Source organism: Pinus tabuliformis, chromosome 5_2, assembly GCF_031772625.1.
Source record: "Pinus tabuliformis cultivar Carrire ecotype Pingquan chromosome 5_2, CPIR1, whole genome shotgun sequence".
Classification (NCBI taxonomy): domain Eukaryota; kingdom Viridiplantae; phylum Streptophyta; class Pinopsida; order Pinales; family Pinaceae; genus Pinus; species Pinus tabuliformis.
In genome coordinates, this window is record NC_142306.1 from 172,865,001 (window position 1) to 172,885,305 (window position 20,305).

Genomic DNA, 20,305 nt, shown 5'->3' on the forward strand with positions numbered 1-20,305 from the left:
GAATGCTTTTTACTTCTTTAGATTAGGATCTTCTCTTTCATTAGATTATTATAGTGATCTTCTTCATCAAACAGTTATCAATGCATAAACAACAAAGAGACAAGAGACAGAATATAGGCTATCAGCCAGGGCCAAAACATCTCCCACTTGAGAGGAAAACCCAAACGAATTCTTCTTCATATAGAGACTTCAATTGACGAATACCAAGACCAAGACCCTTGACCTATTTGACCTCTCCAAGACCAAGTCACAAAGCTTCCTCTTCTTCCTTGAGTCAACGATAGTCAAACTCCTTGTTTCTTCCTCCTTCTTAGCTATCTTGCAGTGTTTCGGTTCCTAGGGCAGATTTGCAACTTTCAGCCTTAATTCAGAAACCCTCAGCACATGTGGATGACCAACTTTGACCCTTGATTATCTTCGCTCTAGAAGGAGATTTCTTGTTGACAATTCGATTGGAGATCTTCCTTGTTCTTCACCCAAAATACTCTCTTACTATGACTGTAATATTCTGGCCTTCTTTCTGCAATATATAGGTCTGCAATCTTATATGTGTGGAATGTACTTGGCCCAAAAACAATACCAAAGACTTCGCTCTATCTCCCCTTCTCTTCGCTGGTTATAAGGCTCCTTGATGAACTTCGCACTTCTTTCTAGATTTAGACCTTGACCAAAAATATGTCTTTGAAATGAGGTCGAGTTGCCCTATTTATAGTGGTTTGCCCATCAAATAAGTCAACTTGAGTTGAAGGTGAGCCGACATGTCCTTTGGTGTAGATCATTTACTCCATATTGAAGTTGACTAGTTGGAGGTGCTTTTGCTTGGCCTTGGAGGGCCTTTTTACTCTTTTAATAATTCAAACAAATGTGTAACATTCCCAAGAAGGGTCCTTCATACATGACATTGACTCTATAGACTTTTATGACTTGATGACAAAACCTAAAAGCTCACAATGGAAACCTTAACTAACATAAAATTCCTTGATCATGAAACCCATGATTCAAGTATTACATAAATAATTTTATTTTCTTCTTTACATCAATTACATAAAATCATATTTACACATGTCATTATGAAGACCAAACCTAGTTACACTTTTCAACACTCCCTCTTAACTAGGGAGGTATTCATAATCCATACAAGGTACTTGGACATTCTCAACCTGAAGAATTCTCATAAGAAGATTCGGATTGGTAACCCATCTATATAGCATCATATCAACCAGCATTGTCACATAGCAAGGCCTTGACTAACAGCTCTATCTCTCCACAAGATCTGAGCTCAATGCTGGTGAGACCAGTGATGTATAGACACCCTCATCATCCACTCTCGGAACATACCCCACCTAAGTTCTCAGGGTGTGTTCCACCATGACTATTCTTATCTTGGATTCCCAGTCCTCAAAGAATATCGGTCCTCTACGACTACTCTTATCTCGGATAAAGGAATGAACATTAAATCAAAATTACCTTTGTGATGGTCTTTCATCATGACAACTTCCAGTTTGCATTAGCATCTTGTATACATATTGACACATCTCCAAAAGATATATACTATCAAGGGTCTCTTTCTTTTTCAGACTTCATCAAAGTCTTCATATCTTTCATGGAGTTATCTTAGTCAAATCTCTCAGTCCTTGGATGTTGATTTCCTTTTCCATAGTTGCATATTTCATGATCTCTTCCTTTATTTCTTCACAGATTTTTCTTCCTAGGAACTTTTAATCAGATTTCCTCCAATTACTGTCAACCACCTCATATTCCATATGAGGACATATTATGTTGATTTCATCCAGACAATGTGTGACCCATGCCTTCCTGCATCCTTTCTAAGGAGAAGATCCTTTCCTTTGATTATGCCCTCAAGATAGAGCATTTATCCATGCTACCTGCAACCATATGACATGGCTCTATAATATTGAATACAAGCATACATACCTCATTTTCCTTAAACTTCCTTTCAGCAGCTTCCTTGATTGAAGGAAATACAATCCCTTAATCTGCTTCACCTCTTTGTCATCATACCATCATCCCATAAATTCCACAAGCTGGAATTCTTGATGAAACCCTAGCTTCCTTTTGATTGGTGAACCTTCCGACGAAGATTCCAATAGAGTATCTTGAATATCCTCATCCAACAAATGTTTCCTTTTGACTAATGTATGATGATCTTTGTACTAGATGATTTTCCATAAGTACCACTTATGTTTCTAATGAGGCTTCCAAGAGCTATATCTTCCCATGGGTGACTGCCATAGACTTCAGCTATCTTTCATGCTTCTCTATGATGATGTCACGAGCTCTTGCTTTTAATGTTTTTATGATGCCATGATGCATCCTATCATAGCCATATCTTGAAAATAGGAACATTAAAAGAACTAGGTGAGAAAGACTATCTCAATCATAGTAGAGATCTCCTACTTCCTCTTTCTTGGACTTCTTTTTAGCTTCCTCCATTTCTTCGGTGATATGGGCTTCTTCTCTACCTCTTTTGTTATTGTCCTTCTTGAGCTTAGGACAATCTCTTTTGTAATTCCCATATTCTTGACATTCATAGAATTGAATCCTAGCCATGTTCCTTCTCTTATTCTGAGAGCCAAATTTCCCAAGCTTTCCTCTTCTCTTTGTCATAGTAGCATATGCTTGATTTTGCTCACTAGATCCCACATCAATTTTAGCCTTCAGCCTGGTTTCTTCAATCTTACATAATGACCATAGATCCTGGAATGGAGTAGCTTCTTTCTTCCCATAGATGCTTGAAGTAAAGTTACCCCATTCCTCTGGTAGTGCATTTAGTACTACAGTGGTCATCTCCCTATCAGACATTACTTCTCCCAGATCTTGAAGTTGATCCCTTATCTCAGATATCCTCATAAATTATGAGTCTATTCCTTCTTCTTTCGATATCTTTAGCTTGTAGAGTTCTTGCCATAGAGAGATAACTTCTCCTTCAATGCTTACGGAAAACAACTGTACCAATTTGTCATATATTTCTTTTGAGGTGTTGAGTTTAGATACATATGGAATGAGGGGATAATTGATGGATTCTATGAGAATCCTTTGAGCCCTCACTTCCCTTTCATAAATTTTGCAAGTGCTTGAGCATCTTCTTTCGCTGAATTGGTGATAAACCCTTTGTCATAGTAGCATATGCTTGACTTTGCTCACTGGATCACACATCAGTTTTAGCCTTCAGTCTGGTTTCTTCAATCTTACATAATGACCATAGATCCTCTGGTAGTGCATTTAGTACTACATTGGTCATCTGCCTATCAGACATTACTTCTCCCAGATCTTGAAGTTGATCCCTTATCTCAGATATCCTCATAAAATATGAGGTTATTCCTTCTTCTTTCGATATCTTTAACTTGTAGAGTTCTTACCTTAGAGAGATAACTTCTCCTGCAATGCTTACAGAAAACAACTCTACCAATTTGTCATATATTTCTTTTGAGGTGTCGAGTTTAGATACATATGGAATGAGGGGATCCTTGATGGATTCTATGAGAATCCTTTGAGCCCTCACTTCCCTTTCATAAATTTTGCAAGTGCTTGAGCATCTTCTTTCATTGGTTGGGTGATAGATCCTTTGACATGATCCATAACCTTATTTTCAATGAGATTTAGATTTGTCCTCTTCTTCCATGCAAGATAGTTTGAAGCCCCAACCAATTTGTTGCTTTCCTTGCAAAAAGACATTTTGACAGATTCAGACATAAATATACTTACTTGTGAAGATGCTTCTTCTACTCGTTGCCTCCTTGAATTTGATGACAATATAGATGATAGAGAACTTCTCCTTGATGAGGATAGGTCTCTTCAAGAGTGATTCTTGACTTCACAAAGAAGGAGATCACTTTAGATCTTTTGATGGAGATGCCCTTGTTGATGATGATCAATGATGACTTTTTGACGCTTTCTGGATGACCTTCTATAATGGAAAGGTCCTTGCTTCAATGAGAAGAATGTTGAAAAATGTAACTAGGTTCAGTCTTCATAATGACATGTAATTGTGACTTTTGTAAAATGATGTAATGAAGAAATTAAAATTATTATTGTAAGCCTCGCTTCATGGGTTCATGAGCAAGTGATTTTATTTTAGATGGCTCCCATTGAGAGCCTTAGGATTGGTCATTAAAAGTCATAGAGTCTATGCCCTGTATGAAGAACCCTTCTTAGGGATGTTTCAATTGTATATAAGTCTAAAATAGCCCTCCAACGACAAGTACACATTCCTCTTCCTATGTTGGCCTCAAGATAAATAAAGGAACTCATGTCGGCTCACATTTTGGAGACACACCGCTTCATAAACTCATGTCGGCTTATATATGACGGACAAACCACTATAAATAGGCACCTTGGCCTATTCCCCAAGGACAGTTTTTCGATCATATCTCTCTAAAGTTTTCGGTGGCAACAGAAGTTTGGATGTCTGAGATTTTCAGTGGCAACACAGGTTCGGATTTCTTCTAAAATTTTCGTGATGAAGTAAAGAATACAGTTCGGTGATATCTATGTTTTCGTATGGGAAAGACAAGGATAAAAATCAGATCTTTGGCACAGTAAGAGAGTTTGGATTCGTCTGACATTTTCGGAGGATGATCACTGTCAATAGCGTAGATTTTTTTTGGATGGAGAAAATTGATGAGCTGAGACCTCTAATACGGTCATCAAGCAATTCGAACCACTAGCTTTGGTGGTGAGTCACAGTAAGAAATTCGGAAGCCTCTTTGTGGTTTCGTAAGAACAATAGCTACAAAGATTCTGTGGTTCGGCCTCTATTACAGTCATCAAAGAAAAGGGACGCGATGAAGGAATAGTGAAGTATACCTGTGTCTCGGTGTAGTAAGATCTCATTGATAACATAACAGTTCGTTGTAATTACAATCTATATTATCTCTGTGGTAAAGATCTTGGTGAAGATCTTAGTGTCAAAGCAGTGGTGGAGATCTCGGTGTCAAGGCAGTGGTGAGTGTCAAGGCAGATCTCGGTATCCAGACAATGATGAAGATCTCGGTGGAAGAGGAGTCAAGAAGAGGATTGTCAAGAAAACGTGTGTCTTGGTCTTGGAGTGGCTACTAGGTCAAGGGTCTTGGTCTTGGTATTCGTCAATTGGAATCTCTATAAGAAGAATTTGTGCGGGTTTTCCTCTCAAAGAGTGAGAGGTTTTGGCATGGGCTGATAGCCTACATGTTGTGTCTCTTGTCTATTTATGTTCATGCATTCGTTACTGTTTGAAGAAGAATACTAATAATCTAACATGAAGAAGATCCTAATCTGAACAAGTAAAAAGCACTCACAAACAGTCACTAACAGAAGGGAGATCATCTAATGCCAATGCCCTAGATTTCTCAACAAGGAAACTGCCTTAGAACTTCTAAAGATGATGGCAACGTCCTTGATCTTGCTTCTCTAAAAAGAAACTTGATGTATAAGTCCTTCAACTTGAGTAGAGTCTTTTTGGTCTCTTGAGAAGTCTTGAGGATTCCAAGACTTCTTGCTAGTGTAAAATTTTTTCTTCAATCTAGTGTTTTGACACTTCTTTGTAGATCTTGACTCCAAGATGATCTTCTAGATTTTCTTTGATGCCTTTCTCGAGATTTGATCCTTGAGTGTCACTTGATAAGATGCCCTTCCTTGACTTTGTCACCTTAGCATTGAAACCGTGTTGAGAAATCTAGGGCATCAAAAATAGGTGATTTCTCTTCTATTGATAACTACTTGTGAATGATTTTTACTTCTTTAGATTAGGATCTTCTCTTTCATTAGATTATTATAGTGATCTTCTTCATCAAACTGTTATCAATGCATAAACAACAAAGAGACAAGAGACACGGAAAATATGCTATTAGCTAGGGCCAAAACCTTTCCCACTTGCGAGGAAAAATCAAACGAATTCTTCTTCTTATAGAGACTTCAATTGACGAATACCAAGACCGAGACCCTTGACCTATTTGACCTCTCCAAGACCAAGTCACAAAGATTCCTCTCCTTCCTTGAGTCAACGATAGTCAAACTCCTTGTTTCTTCCTCCTTCTCGACTATCTTGCAATCTTTCAGTTCCTAGGGAAAATCTGCAACTTTCGGCCTTAATTCAAAAACCCTCAACATGTGTGGATGACCAACTTTGACCCTTGATTATCTTCACTCTAGAAGGAGATTTCTTCTTGACAATTCGGCTTGAGATCTTCCTTGCTCTTCACCCAAAAATACTCTCTTACTATGATTGTAATATTTCGGCCTTTTTCCTACAATAGATAGGTCTGCAATCTCGCACGTGTGGAGTGCATTTGGCCCAAAAAACAGTCCCAGAACAATACCAAAGACTCCGTTCTACCTTCCCTTTTCTTCGCTAGTTATAAGGCTCCTTCTTGATGAACTTTGCACTTCTTTCTAGCTTCAAACCTTGACTGAAAATTTGTCTTTGAAAAGAGGTCGAGCTACCCTATTTATAGTGGTTTGCCCATCAAATAAGTCGACCTAAGTTGAAGGTGAGCCGACATGTCCTTTGGTGTAGATCATTTACTCCATCTTGAAGCCGACTTGTTGGACGCGCTTTTGCTTGGTCTTGGAGGGCCTTCTTACTCTTTTAATAATTCATACAAATGTGTAACATGCCCAAGAAGGGTCCTTCATACATGACATTGACTCTATAGACTTTTATGACTTGATGACAAAACCTAAAGGCTCACAATGGGAACCTTAGCTAACATAAAATTCCTTGATCATGAAACCCATGATTCAAGTTTACATAAATAATTTTATTTTCTTCTTTACATCAATTTCACCTCTTTGACTAGAGGTTTCCCAAATCTTAACTCTTTGAATGTTCGACCTTTAGGGCTCTTATAAAATATAGAACAAGGCAGCAGCAGAAAGTGAACAATACTTCAATCCTTAATAATCCAATCTCCTAGACAATCCAAGGAGAAAAGATACCAAAGTGCTCTGATAATTTTCAGCCCCCTAGGGCAATCTTTCATGCATAAACCAGATAAGAAACTTCCTTTTACAGCAGTAATAACAGCAATAAAATAGCCCTTTACTTCTTCAATTATGACATTAAATGATAAACCACTTAACATAATTTTCCTTTACTTATGTCAAATCAGCAAGATATTTATAATGGTAAATAACAAATTATGAGGAACAAAGATGGCAAAATTGAATTCTGCAATTTCCATGAGTATATGACATCTGAAAACTTTATTAATATGCATAAAATGGAGTCGTTGTACATGCCATAGCCTCGTCACAAGTCTAGTATAATCCACTAGCTCTCCAAAGCCCTAGCTAGGGGAAACAAAGAAAACCTTGAGCTCAACCAAGTAGCTCCAACATGCATGAATCACTCAAACAAGTCTTCCAAGGCAAGGCCTCCTCTTCTCTTCTTATTCTTCACCAAATGCGGTTAGGGTTTCATCTCAAAACCTTAAACCTCCTATAATAGTAGACATTCAAATGCTCCAAGAAGATCATGAAAGCTAGCGACTCCAAGGGATAAAGAGAAGAGAGAGAGAGAGAGAGAGAGAGAGAGACTAAGTACTAATAGAGAAGATGATTGTTGCACTGCACTAGATTACATCTCTAACACGAGTAATAAGCATAATGAGGTATGATATATGAGTGATAATACCCAACATCATCTTCTTCGCAGGAGTATTCACTAACCTCTCCTAGGGTTTCCTCATGAACCCTAGCAACTCACTACAAGATGACAAGTACAAAGAGAAGAGTATGATGGTGATGATAACTGCAAGGAACTCTCTCCCTTCTCTATATATGAGAGGTTAGAGGAGCTAACAATACAATGTGGGCTCAAGCCCTCACAAGCAACCTACAATAAACACTTGCGGGCCTACACAATTGAAACACTCTAGTCCAAGGGTACACATGTCATGCTCCAAGGTGATGTTGTACACAATAAGGGCTCCAAGATGATATAGCGATGTAAGGTGTGTCCACACCTCCCCATCACAAGCCCACACAAACACCATTGCTCCTCCTCAACCATGTGCTCCACTAAGCCCACTCCCCCTACATAAACGATGTCACAACACAGGCCTCCCCAAACCAACTCCAAGCCTCCATACAAGAATCAAAAATACCCCATGTTGTCTAGGGCTTGATGCCATCCTTTAAGACGCACAACACTCCACCTAAGTAGGGCGTTCTCTGGGAAAGTGAACCTCTTCATATGGCCATCATGAAAGGCGTCCCCTCAAGCTATCAAGGAACTCTAAGACCCTATGGAAGAATACAAAGCTAGCACCTAACTGAGGTCAAGAAATCATTGAGCAAGTTGTCTCAACTATGCAAATTCATGATAAACCAACTCTCATGTGCCAATTCATCTTTGACCATCCAGGGGCTAAACATGCACCATGTAGTATGAATCTCATGAAGCACCCCAAAACATCCTATAAACACTTTTGGAGTAACTCCAAAAGCTAAAAGCTAGCATTATATAAGTTAAATATATTCAAAAGGGATGAAAAGAGGCCCAGGACAGTGATTTTATAGTTCCAACCCTTAGTGCACTTATTGTATAAGTGAATGATCATTTTGGAACTAAGATTTTACAGTCCCCAATTTTGGAACTACTATTTTATAAATGACCTATCGAGCCTAAACTTTATTGTGTAATCAAGATTGAAGCACATTGCCCACTAGTGAAGTGATAAACCTCAGCCAAGTTATACTAGGTTTCACTTTCATTTTTTGTCTCACATGGTGTTGAATAAACCAATGGATCTATGCTTGCCTTGTCCATTTGGTTTTCTATCTAATGAATATGTGTTAGAGAAGTAGTTCAGCTTTCTTCTCAACATATATTTGTTCATTTCCTTTAAGTTAATTGTCCAATAGAACTAGTGTAGAAAATCCACGAAATTTTGCAACTGCTAATATGAACAATCTGAAACTAATTCCTTTTTATATAGACACATAATTTCTCTACTTATTTTCAATGGAATAGGAACAGAAACAAATACACAATCGCACAATTCAACTACCAATTTTTCTAGGGAACCCAACTGGGAAAACCCTCTGCTTGATTGAGAATCTTATTGAAGAAGAACCAGCATTAGATCTCTTACAATACAATATTGTTTCAATAAATAATACAATGATCTTCCTACTTGAACTAAGCTTGAAACAATCTGCAAGACCCCTGATCTGCTTGCCAACTTGCCTTGCCTAAATGAGCCTAAAATCCTTGCACAAATCCTAGGAAATAAGCCCCTATTTCCTAGCGCATGGGATGCTCCTATTTCTTAGGAATTGGCCCCTATTTCCTAGCGCATTCCCAAGGCAATTCTTCCTTCTTCAATACTCGCACAAGTTCCTCTTGCACGTTCTTTCCTTCACAAGCTCATAAACTTGTGTTCAAGAATGATTACAATTGTACCTTCATTCCTCCTTATAAGCAATTTGAATGGGTAAATCTAGCAAGTCAATATTTTAGGAAACGAACTGGTGATTAAGTTGATAATTTAGTTGAAGTGGCTCATGCAACTCGTCCTAAGTCTCGATCTAGAATTAGAGACTTGTCACTCGTCCTTTTCAAAGTTAACTCGCACTAGAAGACAATGAACTCGACCTTCCAATTTTTCACATTAGTTAACTGCTTCATAACTTTTTCTAACGTTTAGGAACTCATCCTAAATTATAGAAACTTATCCTAATTTGTAGGTACTTATCCTAAATCTTAGGAATTTGTCCTAACTTATAGGAATTAGCTCCCAACTTATAGGAATTCGAGCATGCTAAGGAAGAACTCGTTGAGGGCCCTTTGACCAAGGCATAAATCAAGGAACCTTTCTCGCTGCTATTTTCAACAACTAGATCACGGTGCCCATGGTTCAGAAGATTGTTCATATGGCTCGAAACCGTTAAATCCCCTTGTCGTTTGGCTTTACTAGTCACCCCACTCAATACCCTTTTATTTTGGTTTTAAATAGATTCACTAGGCAACACCATTCACCTTCTTGCCCTTGCAAACAAATCTAACCAGAGCTTCAAGCTTCAATAAAAGTTTGTTCCCATTACAGACTAGCGCAAAATACTTTAGGACAAATGAAGGCACCCCACCTCTAGCCTAATTGCTAGCTCAAAGGTCTAGATTGGTGCAGTAAGGTGCTCCTACTTACTATGCCCTGACATTGAGACCCTCAATGAGAGCAAAGGGGAACAACCTACAGGACAAGCAGCAAAAATTTTGTCATGATTTAAAGGAGTAATATGCAACACCATACCCATGTGGATCAAAAAATGTTGCAATTAGGGAAGATGTGCCAATCCGTCTTCAATCATCTAGGGACTAAACATGTACCATGTACTCTGAATCTCATGAAACACTCCAAAACACGGTGTAAACACTTTTGGAGTAACCCCAAAATCTAACATTATATAAGCCATAGATAAAGGGATGCAAGGAGGCCCAGGACAACGATTTTATAGTGCCAACCCCTAGTGCACTTATTCTATAAGTGAATGGTCATTTGAGACCTGAGATGTTGGGTCTACTGTTTTATAAATGACCTATTGGACTTGAACTTTTATGTAATAAGGACCACAGCACAATGCCCACTGCTAAATTGATAAATCTCAAGCAAGTTATGCTAGTTTTCCCTTTCATTTTATGTCTCACATGGTGTTGAATAAGCCAATGGATCTAAGTTGCAACAAATAATATCATTTTTTTTCGTTGGTATCAAATGGAGCAGTAGTTGTAGCAATAGATCATCGTGGCGGCTAGGGTTTTGGCCTAATCGATTGTCATAGCGCGGTCCTCCCCATCCAACTGCAAGATTTGCAGTCCGTAATGGTGAATACCCGCATATTAGTGCAGAAATCAGTGAATATTGAAGAAATGGAAGTTGGTTCTGCAAGTCCTTCTCCTCAAGCAGATCAAGCTAGGGTTTCTTACAGTATCGTGCTAAAATTTGGAAACGTCCTTCTGATTATCTATGAAGCACCTGCTTTTAATGTCCCTCTAGGGGATGAAGTTGTCAACAATGCGAAATATTTTTCAAATCTTGGTTTGGTCTACAGATTTAATGGCTTTTGGTCGCGGTTGACTTATATACATAAGTGGATCTCTGACACATGGAAACCCCTTCTGTCTCAAGATCTGAATATTTTCCCAATGGCTCGGGGTTTTTTTGTTGTTCTCTTTGCCAATCACAAGGATAAGAAGATCATCTAGGATTCCAAGCTCCGGTTCTAGGCGGGTGTTGGCCTCTTCATGCAGCCCTGGTCCCCTTCTTTTGACCCAGTTACAGTGACAATCTCCTTGCTCCAGTATGGGTAAGGCTTCTGAACCTTCCCCTACATCTTTGGAATTTCTCTATGTTTGCTACTATTGGAAATGCAATAGGAAAATATTACAGTTGTAGCCCCGACTCTGAGCATTTCCCTAAATCCACTTATGCTCAAATATGTGTGGAGACAGATTTCAAAAAGGGTTTTCCCGCCAAGATCAATTTTATGGTGCCATATTTATGTATGGGTTCAAAAGCTCAATTATGAAAATGCTTCATTTTGATTCCGAGCACGTTATGAAACAGGACATGTAATCCAGGATTGTGCCAAGAAGATGCAGAATAACAGAGTTCGGAAAAGTAGTTGGAGGCCCAAATGGTGGGAAGGTGCGCAAACAAAATATTATTTTGTACACAAGGAAGAAAAAACTCAAGGCGTGGAGGAAGTAAAAGAAATTCAGGAGCAAGATAAAGAAGATCCACTAGAGGAAGAAAAAGACAATCAGGAAGAAATGCAAGTCAAAAAGGATCCACCGAATTCAGAAACAAAGGAGGACCGTGTCCAGCAAACCCCAGTGAATTCGAGATCCCCCATTGAATTCTCAGGAAATAAATCTGAAAAATAAATTTCTTGGGCTAATCGCGCATATGGTCAAAGTAACAAAGACAGCAAAGACCACTCTCAGCAGAGCAACACTACAGATCCATCAGAAGCAGAGCAACACTACGGATCCATCAGAGAACATGGATTTGATCCAAGTTGGAAAAAAGGGAAAAAATATCTCACCAAGGAAAACGAGAAGTCAATCAAAATCCAAACAATAAGTTGTAATGGAATGCAAGTACATTTGGATTCTGGGAGTTTTTTGGAAAATTTTCAGTTGGAATGGGAATAAAATTATTGTATCACAGAGATCTCGCTTGAGGGTTTGGATTGAGTCACCATGCTCAATTTCAAACCCACAAGGGATACTGGCAATTCTGAAGAAATTCAATGGTTCTGGGCCGGATCCCAGCTTTCTCTTTTTTTAATAAAACATTCCTATTTGTTCCTTTAAAAAAAACAATGGATCTATGCCTGCCTTGTCCATTTGGTTTTCTATATAATGAATACGTGTTAAAAAAATAGTTCAGCTTCCTTCTCAACATATAAATTTCATTTTCTCTAAGTTAATTGTCCAACAGAACTAGACCACGGTACCCATGGTTCAGAAGATTGTTCATATGGCTGAAACCTCTTGTATCCTATTGTTGTTTGGCTCACTTGGTCACCCCCAAAAGCCATAACTCAATACCTCTTTTATTTTGGTTGTACATAGATTACATAGGCAACATCATGCACCATCCTGCCCCTGCAACTAATCTAGCCAGAGCTTCAATGAAAAGAGTTGTCCTCATGTGACAGGATATTAGAGAATATTTTAGAACAAATGAAGGTACCCCATCTCTGGCCTGAATGCTAGCTCGAAGGCCTAGACTGGTGCAGTAAGATGCTCCTACTCACTGTGCCTCAACATTAAGACCCTCAATGAGAGCAGAGGGGATCAGTTTATGGGACAACAAGCAAAAATGTTGTCATGATTTAGACTTAAAGTAGTACACGACACCCTGCCCATGCGAATCAAAAAATGTTGTAATCATGGAAGATCTCAGGAAGAATTGAGATTGTGGAGGGTACAAAACACCCATGATTCAGATTGAAACATTTATCCTGCAGACAAACAACAGATTATATCTGCAGACCAATACACCCCATTCGTTGAAAAGTCACAAAGAATACAAAATAGTAGCCTTTGAGAAAGCGATTAGGACATGCTGTAACAAAGTAGGAAGTGCGAAGATTGCAGACATAAAATGCTTGCACAGACACAGCAGATGTTTAACATCTGTGATTTCTTTCAGATAATGTTTGTGCAAAGACAGCAGATGTTTCACATCTGTGATTTCTTTCAGATAATGTTTGTGCAGAGACAGCAGATGTTGAAGAATGCGTCAGAATGTGGAGAACACAATAATGGTGAACAAAAACTTTTGACACAAGGAAAATTTGTCATTGAAAAACTAAACCCTGAGTAAACATTTGTGGAGAAATTAAAGATTGCCCATGTACATCAAGTGTCAAAGAGTGAATGAATATTTTGGTAAAAGAATGTGTTTGAAGCTGTTGTTGGACCAAACCAGTGCAATACCAGAGATTTCTAGGCAATGGATATTTTGATGCAAATGACTACTGGAGAACTTTTTCCCCCAAAAGACAATGAGGAAAACAAAAATGTTTGACTCATCGAAACTTAGAAGAAGAAAAAAGCACAATACCAGATAGATATTGAAGAGCATGGGTCGAAGGTGATGAGGTGGTGACTGCATAAAGGTAGCCTGTAATGTGCGGCCTCTAGATTGGGGAACATTGGGAGAAGATAGTTAGGAGGGATGGTTCGTCTAGATGAATTTGTGATCATAGTGTTGTGAGTCGTGACTTCTAACTTCAATATAAGAGCAATGGCTCCCTGATGGATCAGCATGGACAGTTGTCTATGTGGATTCTACCTTCAGAGTGAGAATACATGAGGGTGATGACAACTTGATGGATGGAATATTCAGAGGATAGTAGAGAAGCAACAAATGTATGATGTAGTTCTTTTTGAAAGGTAGTGTTTATGAATTAAAGGGGGTGACTGATGTGTGAGAGCAAATTGTTTGTTTGGGGGTGTATTGGAATAATATCAACACACTAACATATGTGTGTATAAATAAATAAATGCAATGACAGATACTGCGTGTATGTGTAATAAATTGACATATAGTTATGTAAAGTGACACCTAGAATAGGAAATGAACAATCAGAGGGAATAGAACTAGTTTAGGGTGTGAGTTATATTTGGATGTAACCCGTTGAGGAACTTGAATCACTACATTCAATGCAAAAATGTCTGCTTTTGATTCCTGCAGACTGCAATTTTTCCCTTTTTTGCATCTTTTGAGAGAACATCAAACTTGTAAACTTCGTATGCAGGAACCTGAGTTTGAGGATCATTTTTTTTCCAAATGCATTGTTTATTATGAGATTTGTGGATGATATTCATATCATCGTCTGTTCAAGGACTCACATGGTTCCTTGGGGACTCTAGTTCAATACAAGGAACAAAGATGTCTCACCTCATTTCTTCCCAAGATGCTTCATTTCTGACAAAACACTCTAGGACATGATTTTCCTATATTCCCAGTTACAAATTCATCACCTCTTACTTTCAGCAGATAGATGGTTGTTTCACAAGGGGTCTCATGACCAAGTTTCCACTACAAAGTGAATCAAATAGCATACACTCCATGGTACCCAAGCAATTGACAACATTCTAGCTGAGCCACAGGGTAAGAGTATTTTTGTTTTACAGTCCCAACATTGGTTCCTTTCTTCAGATCCCAGACCACCTTTGCTCTTTTGGCCTGTTTTTTCTTTGCTGTACTTCCTATAAAGCTTTATTTCATTTCATGTTCTCTTCCTACTTTTCATGGAGATGCTTTTGAGTCTCGACACTGCCAATGTACACTCTTTTTTGTACTATTGCAGTTTTCATGGAAATGCTTTTAGTAATCCCTTTCCTCGTAGATACAAGTGTACTTTTTGCAGACCCAATAGCTCACTATGGTCACTAGCATACATTAATATATAGATTAACATTTTAAATAAAATCTATAATTTCCTAGGTTCAGACAGGTTATAAATATTTTGTTTCTTTATATTCTAGCACATAATCTCCACCCTATTGTCATAATAATTTCAGGAGTCATCACTATTTTCAAGGGGGAACGTACCCACATGATTGGTACTGATCCTGCTTATTGTCTTTGGAAATTGGAACAAGTCACCCTTACTATCAATCTTTTACCTTGCATAGAGAAATGTAGAAACAGTTTTTACATATTGGTTGAGACCCTACTTACATCTACTTTACTCTCTTGAGGTGCCTCCACTATGGTACTCATCCCCAGCAACTATTTCATATAACAGTAAGATACATAATGGTAACATTATCTAACTTCTATAGTTGGGCCACCGATCTGCTCTTACCATATTTCCTGAGATTCTTCAGTGTTGCAAATGTTGTAATTTGTCTCAGGTGCATAAAATGCATCATCTCCTTGTAGCATTCTATTTTTCTGTACAGTGTAAACCTTAATATACATACGCAGTAGGACTACTTAATGTTCTCTACAGACACTTATTTTTATATGGCAGTAAAATCAGAAAAGAGGTGTCTCAAGCATGCATTTGTTCATGACAAAAACATGACTTATATTATGAATTTTATTGAAATCTGAGAGAAATTGATATGATTCCATTTAGATGGCATTGTGGTCGTGGTTCAATAACTATTGTTTTGATTAAATTCCAAATGGTGTCGTAACAAATTAAGGGACATAGGGATCTTATTGAAAACAAAATTTGATATTTAGGAAAATTAAACCTATACAACTCAAGATTTTGAATCTTAGATAGCATTTTGTTCATTCTTCCTAGGGTGATACAGCATGGGTCACTGCCAGAAGCTTGAACTTCTCTGCTACACTGACATTGTCAACAATCTTCACATAGTGACAATTTCAGCAATTATTGGCCATCTCTGCTACAACTTATAATATCAACAATATCAGATTGGTTATATTTTCAACAATTTCAATAAACATCAAGTCAGCCAATCAGCAGTAATGTTTATCACCTTGTCATGAAAAAAAAGCAGTCACAATAAAAAACCAAAGACCATAAGGCAGTTTATCAACAGGCTAGAGTATGTAAGAAATGAGGATAACAAATAAAACACACTAATACCTATAAACAGGATAGACCAAACAAAGACCAGCAGTTCAATCCAACAACTAAGAAAAGATAACTACTTAATATTATAGTCAGTCATATACTTAGTAGTAAATGATGTGTCAGCTACAAATTAGTACATGTTATATGCTGCAGCATAGACACTATATTTGAAAGACATAAAGGAAAAACCATGCACCTCACCTCCATACAAGTCCAGAGGAGAAGCAAAAGCAATATAAAAGGGAAAGGAATGATTTCAAAAAGTTGTCTTAGGTGAAACATCTAATAATTACTTACCTTTTTCTCCACCTTTCAGATTACAATCAAGCCAAGCAAGAGAAAGTGGAAAGGCTGGCAAGATGATATCATGATGAACATACATATTGGAACCACCCTCTTCAGTTTCTTCTTCATATATCCAGACCTGTTAATTCCCAAACACAATATCAAACTTCTTCATAGATAAAAAGAAAGAGCAAATCATTATAATCAATCAAGAGAAGATCTAAACGTGTTAGCTTGCCTCAAGATGGCTAACATCGTCTTCATTGCGAGCTGATAAGATAATCAAGTCAGAAGGTTTAATTCTCATGTCTTCGATTTCATCTTCATCATCATCCTGCAATATAATGTATTAAATCATACAATTTGATGGCTGTACATACTTATATTCAATATTCACCTTTGAACTACATATTTTTAAAGTACAAACACTTACATCTTGTTCTACAAGATAAGGGTCCATGTCATTGGCTGGGTAGTAACAATTACCAAGAGAACCACTTCCAAAAATGTCAATGCCTGGAAAAACTCACTTCAAACAAACTCTCATCAGAATTTCTCAGAAATGACATTCTTTCCTAGGGAATAGAATGAACAATTTTAAAGGTGAAAAAACTTTTCTCAAAAGTTTTTAAGTTCAAAAATCTAGGCCAACATCAAAATCAAGAATCCTCCGACTTGCAGAAAATAATCCCTAGCAAAACTAGGCCAACATTCAAATTATTACCTTCATCCTCGTCGTCATAATGATCCATGTCAAGTTCTTTGAGGCCATTAGCAATATCATCAACCTTGTGCTGCCTTTGAAAATCTGCAGACTGATTCCCAAGAGCATCTGCTGCTGCTAATGCCTTTGCCACTGCGTCGGTATTTTTATCAGTTTCAGTATCCATCTCTTCATTTTCTTCATCACTATCTTCATTATCGTCACTGTACCCAAGAAAGAGTTCAAAAAAGTAAAAAATATATACAAACAAGATGGTTGATCTGAAAATACGATGTCACTGAAAGATTGGCAAACCCACAAATCCAGAATGGATTTTACACATAATTATGTGACTGTTCTTTAATTTTATCTTAATATATAAGCCACATTAATTGTTGAGATATTTCATTTTCATTTTGCAATATCAGGCAATAACAATTTGTAATTCAACATTGTATTAATCTGCTTTTGCCATCTAGCGAAAAGAAAGAACGTGAATGTCCAAAAGTTTAAAACTCAATCAAGGCAATCAATGGGACTGCTAGTAAATAGTAAATACATGTACAGTATCTCATGCACACTATCACTAAACTCACAGTAAGAGCAGGTGGTAGGCTGATTTTTTCAAGTGAACAGACCACATATAAAAGGAAATTATGTGCATTGATTTTTCACCATGTCCGTAGGATCAGACAGACCACATGTAGAAGGAAATTATGTGCACTGGTATTTGCACCCTTTCCCTGGGATCAGACAGACCAAGTGTAAGAGTGGATAATGCACATCAATCTTTCCACCATCCCTGGGAATGCAACAGTTTCCATTCCTTAATGTAAGTGTTCTAAAATATAATCCAATGTATTCATTATAATCTTTATCATTGTAAGATTTTTCGAATGTTTCCTTAAGATACAAAAAAATAGATCCTAGTCAATCCTCCCCTCTTTTGCACAGAGGAGAATGATCCGATTCCCCGATACAAATAGCAGGACAACTTGAATAATGTTGACTGATTAAGTTAAAGACGCATAAACATGGATAAAGATGAAGCAACTATTGAATACACAAGGCAAATTAGAATGTAACAATGTTTTCATCACTGTGAATGTTCTATACAATATGAAAGAGAGACAGAATGAAAATGTGCTCTGCTCTCTTTGCTTCTGACTGACTAACTATCTATGATGCTTCGTGTAATACAATGTATATATGAGATTACATTTCAGTTACAAGAAGCGAGATTCAATTGTTGAAGGTGGTTCAGTTCTATAACTCTGAAGGGCAATTCATCTTCTCAGAGTGTTGCATGTTGTTGTTGACGTGTGTGTATAGTCATAGAGGAGTAACAATCATGGAAATGGTTGGCAATCGTGGTCGTAGGCGCACGCAATGTCCTGAGGTGTGAAAATGTGGCATGCAAAGGTGTGTGCGCACATGCTGCCAAAAAGTGTGGATGGGGGGGGATCAGGTCACACAACAAGAATCCAGTGCACCAAATTGTAAAGGATTAACAAGTGGTTACCAAGGATCCTGCCCCTTGGACCTCGTAAAAGATGCTGCACATCACAGTTTTGGGCTCGTACACACCATTGGGAGGTCCTAAAGTGGTCAGGATCAAGGAGGCCAGCATGAAGAATGGGTGTGTCTTTGCTCACATGAGGTTGTGCGCCAAGAACCTGCCGCTGTGCTCAGATAGTAGCAAAAAAGCACACAACCTCTAGGGAGTACCCAACACATTGCCATTCAACTTATATAAATGTAAAAAATTATAAAGGATGTAAGGACATACAATACTACAGCTACAAGAGAGTTGGTGTCATTAAGTTACTGTACAGCTACAAGAGATACATAGTCACTTCAAGGTATGCATTAGTCAACAACACTCTCTCCTTATCAGCATTATGTAAATAACTTGCTTACATATTCACTCACAACGGCATAGAAGAAATATCCATAAATGCTAAATAAGTGATAAATTAACAGATGAATGATGAGTGCATAGAGTAAAACATTCATATATATACAAGATGGAGGGGCACAGACATTCTCGTCTAATATTAAATAATGATAGTTACATAATACATTACATCCCCTCCCTCCCCTCTAATGATGCTTCATCCTCAGAGCATAGGAGGTAATCAAACAGTAGATCAATGCAAAACAACATTTATACATCGCTGATCTTGAATAGACATCCGTCCAAGGTTGATCTTGAATACATGGTAAAACTTGATAGGATTTGTGTGCAGAATGACCTCAGTTTGGGGTCATAGGATGCCTCTAAAATGTTGTAACACTTGATTTAGATTGTCATGTCCGCAGTTCGAATATTGAGAAATACAACATTGTAGATTTTCCTGATTTTCTCGATAATCAAGACGTCAAGCCAATTCAACTTTTGGATGTTGGACTTGCTCTAATTCCTCCAACTTAATTTCAAATTCATTTCTAAGTACACGTTCTTGACGATCTTCAATTTCGTTTTTTGATCCTTTCAATCAATCATGAACGTCATCTTTTGAAAATTGGGATTGGTGCACTTGATGAATTTTTCTTCATTTAAAATAATATAATCAATCAACATGTTTTTCTCTAGACAGTAAACTAATTTCATGCTTCGATGCCTTATTTTCTTATGTCGGAAATTTGAAATATATTAGTAAAAATGATTGGGTTTTTGCAGATTGGTAAATTAATTGTCTTTCTCAATGAGTGCTTTATTTGTTGATTTAGCCTTTCGATAATGTGTGATTTCCTTTTCCAAGTCATTTAACTTCAACAATGAGGCTCCAGTCATTATCTTGTAAATTGCACATCTCAATAGTGTGCTTTAAAGTTTTCATTTGAAGCTCTTCCAATTCTCTTTTCAATTGTTCGCATTTTTCTCTATATGTTTTTTCTAGGACAACTAAAACTCTAGGGTGAACCAGACTTGAGGGGATTACTATAAGTCCATTTCCCTATTCCATTCTTACAAGCCAGGACATCTCTCTCTCTCTCTCTCTAAAACTCTAGGATGGCCCAAAACAAGGAGTAATACTAAACTCAATTTTCCTAATCCATATTGTCAATCCAAGCCATCTCTCCATCTCTCTCAAGTTTCTAGGAAAGCCACATAGAGGAGACAGCAAGGAGGACATTAAGGATGATGTACCACAAAACCAAAGTTCTAAATGGTGCGCAAGAGAGACACACAACCTAGCCCATGGGCCAAGACCTAGTTGAATGTAACATTTGTGT

At 37.7% G+C, this 20,305-nt stretch overlaps 1 protein-coding gene across 2 annotated transcripts in view; it reads right to left on the reverse strand.

The window, feature by feature from the left end:
* Positions 1-20,305, reverse strand: part of LOC149158099 (uncharacterized) — a 278,922-nt gene that overhangs the window by 203,857 nt on the left and 54,760 nt on the right. For both annotated transcript variants that reach the window (XM_089436121.1, XM_089436120.1), the window contains exons 4-7: positions 17,087-17,289; positions 16,796-16,878; positions 16,601-16,696; positions 16,375-16,501 (exon numbers count right to left, since the gene is read on the reverse strand). In XM_089436121.1, the coding sequence (XP_089292247.1) occupies positions 16,375-16,501; positions 16,601-16,696; positions 16,796-16,878; positions 17,087-17,289 (509 nt within the window). The remainder of the gene's footprint in view (positions 1-16,374; positions 16,502-16,600; positions 16,697-16,795; positions 16,879-17,086; positions 17,290-20,305) is intronic.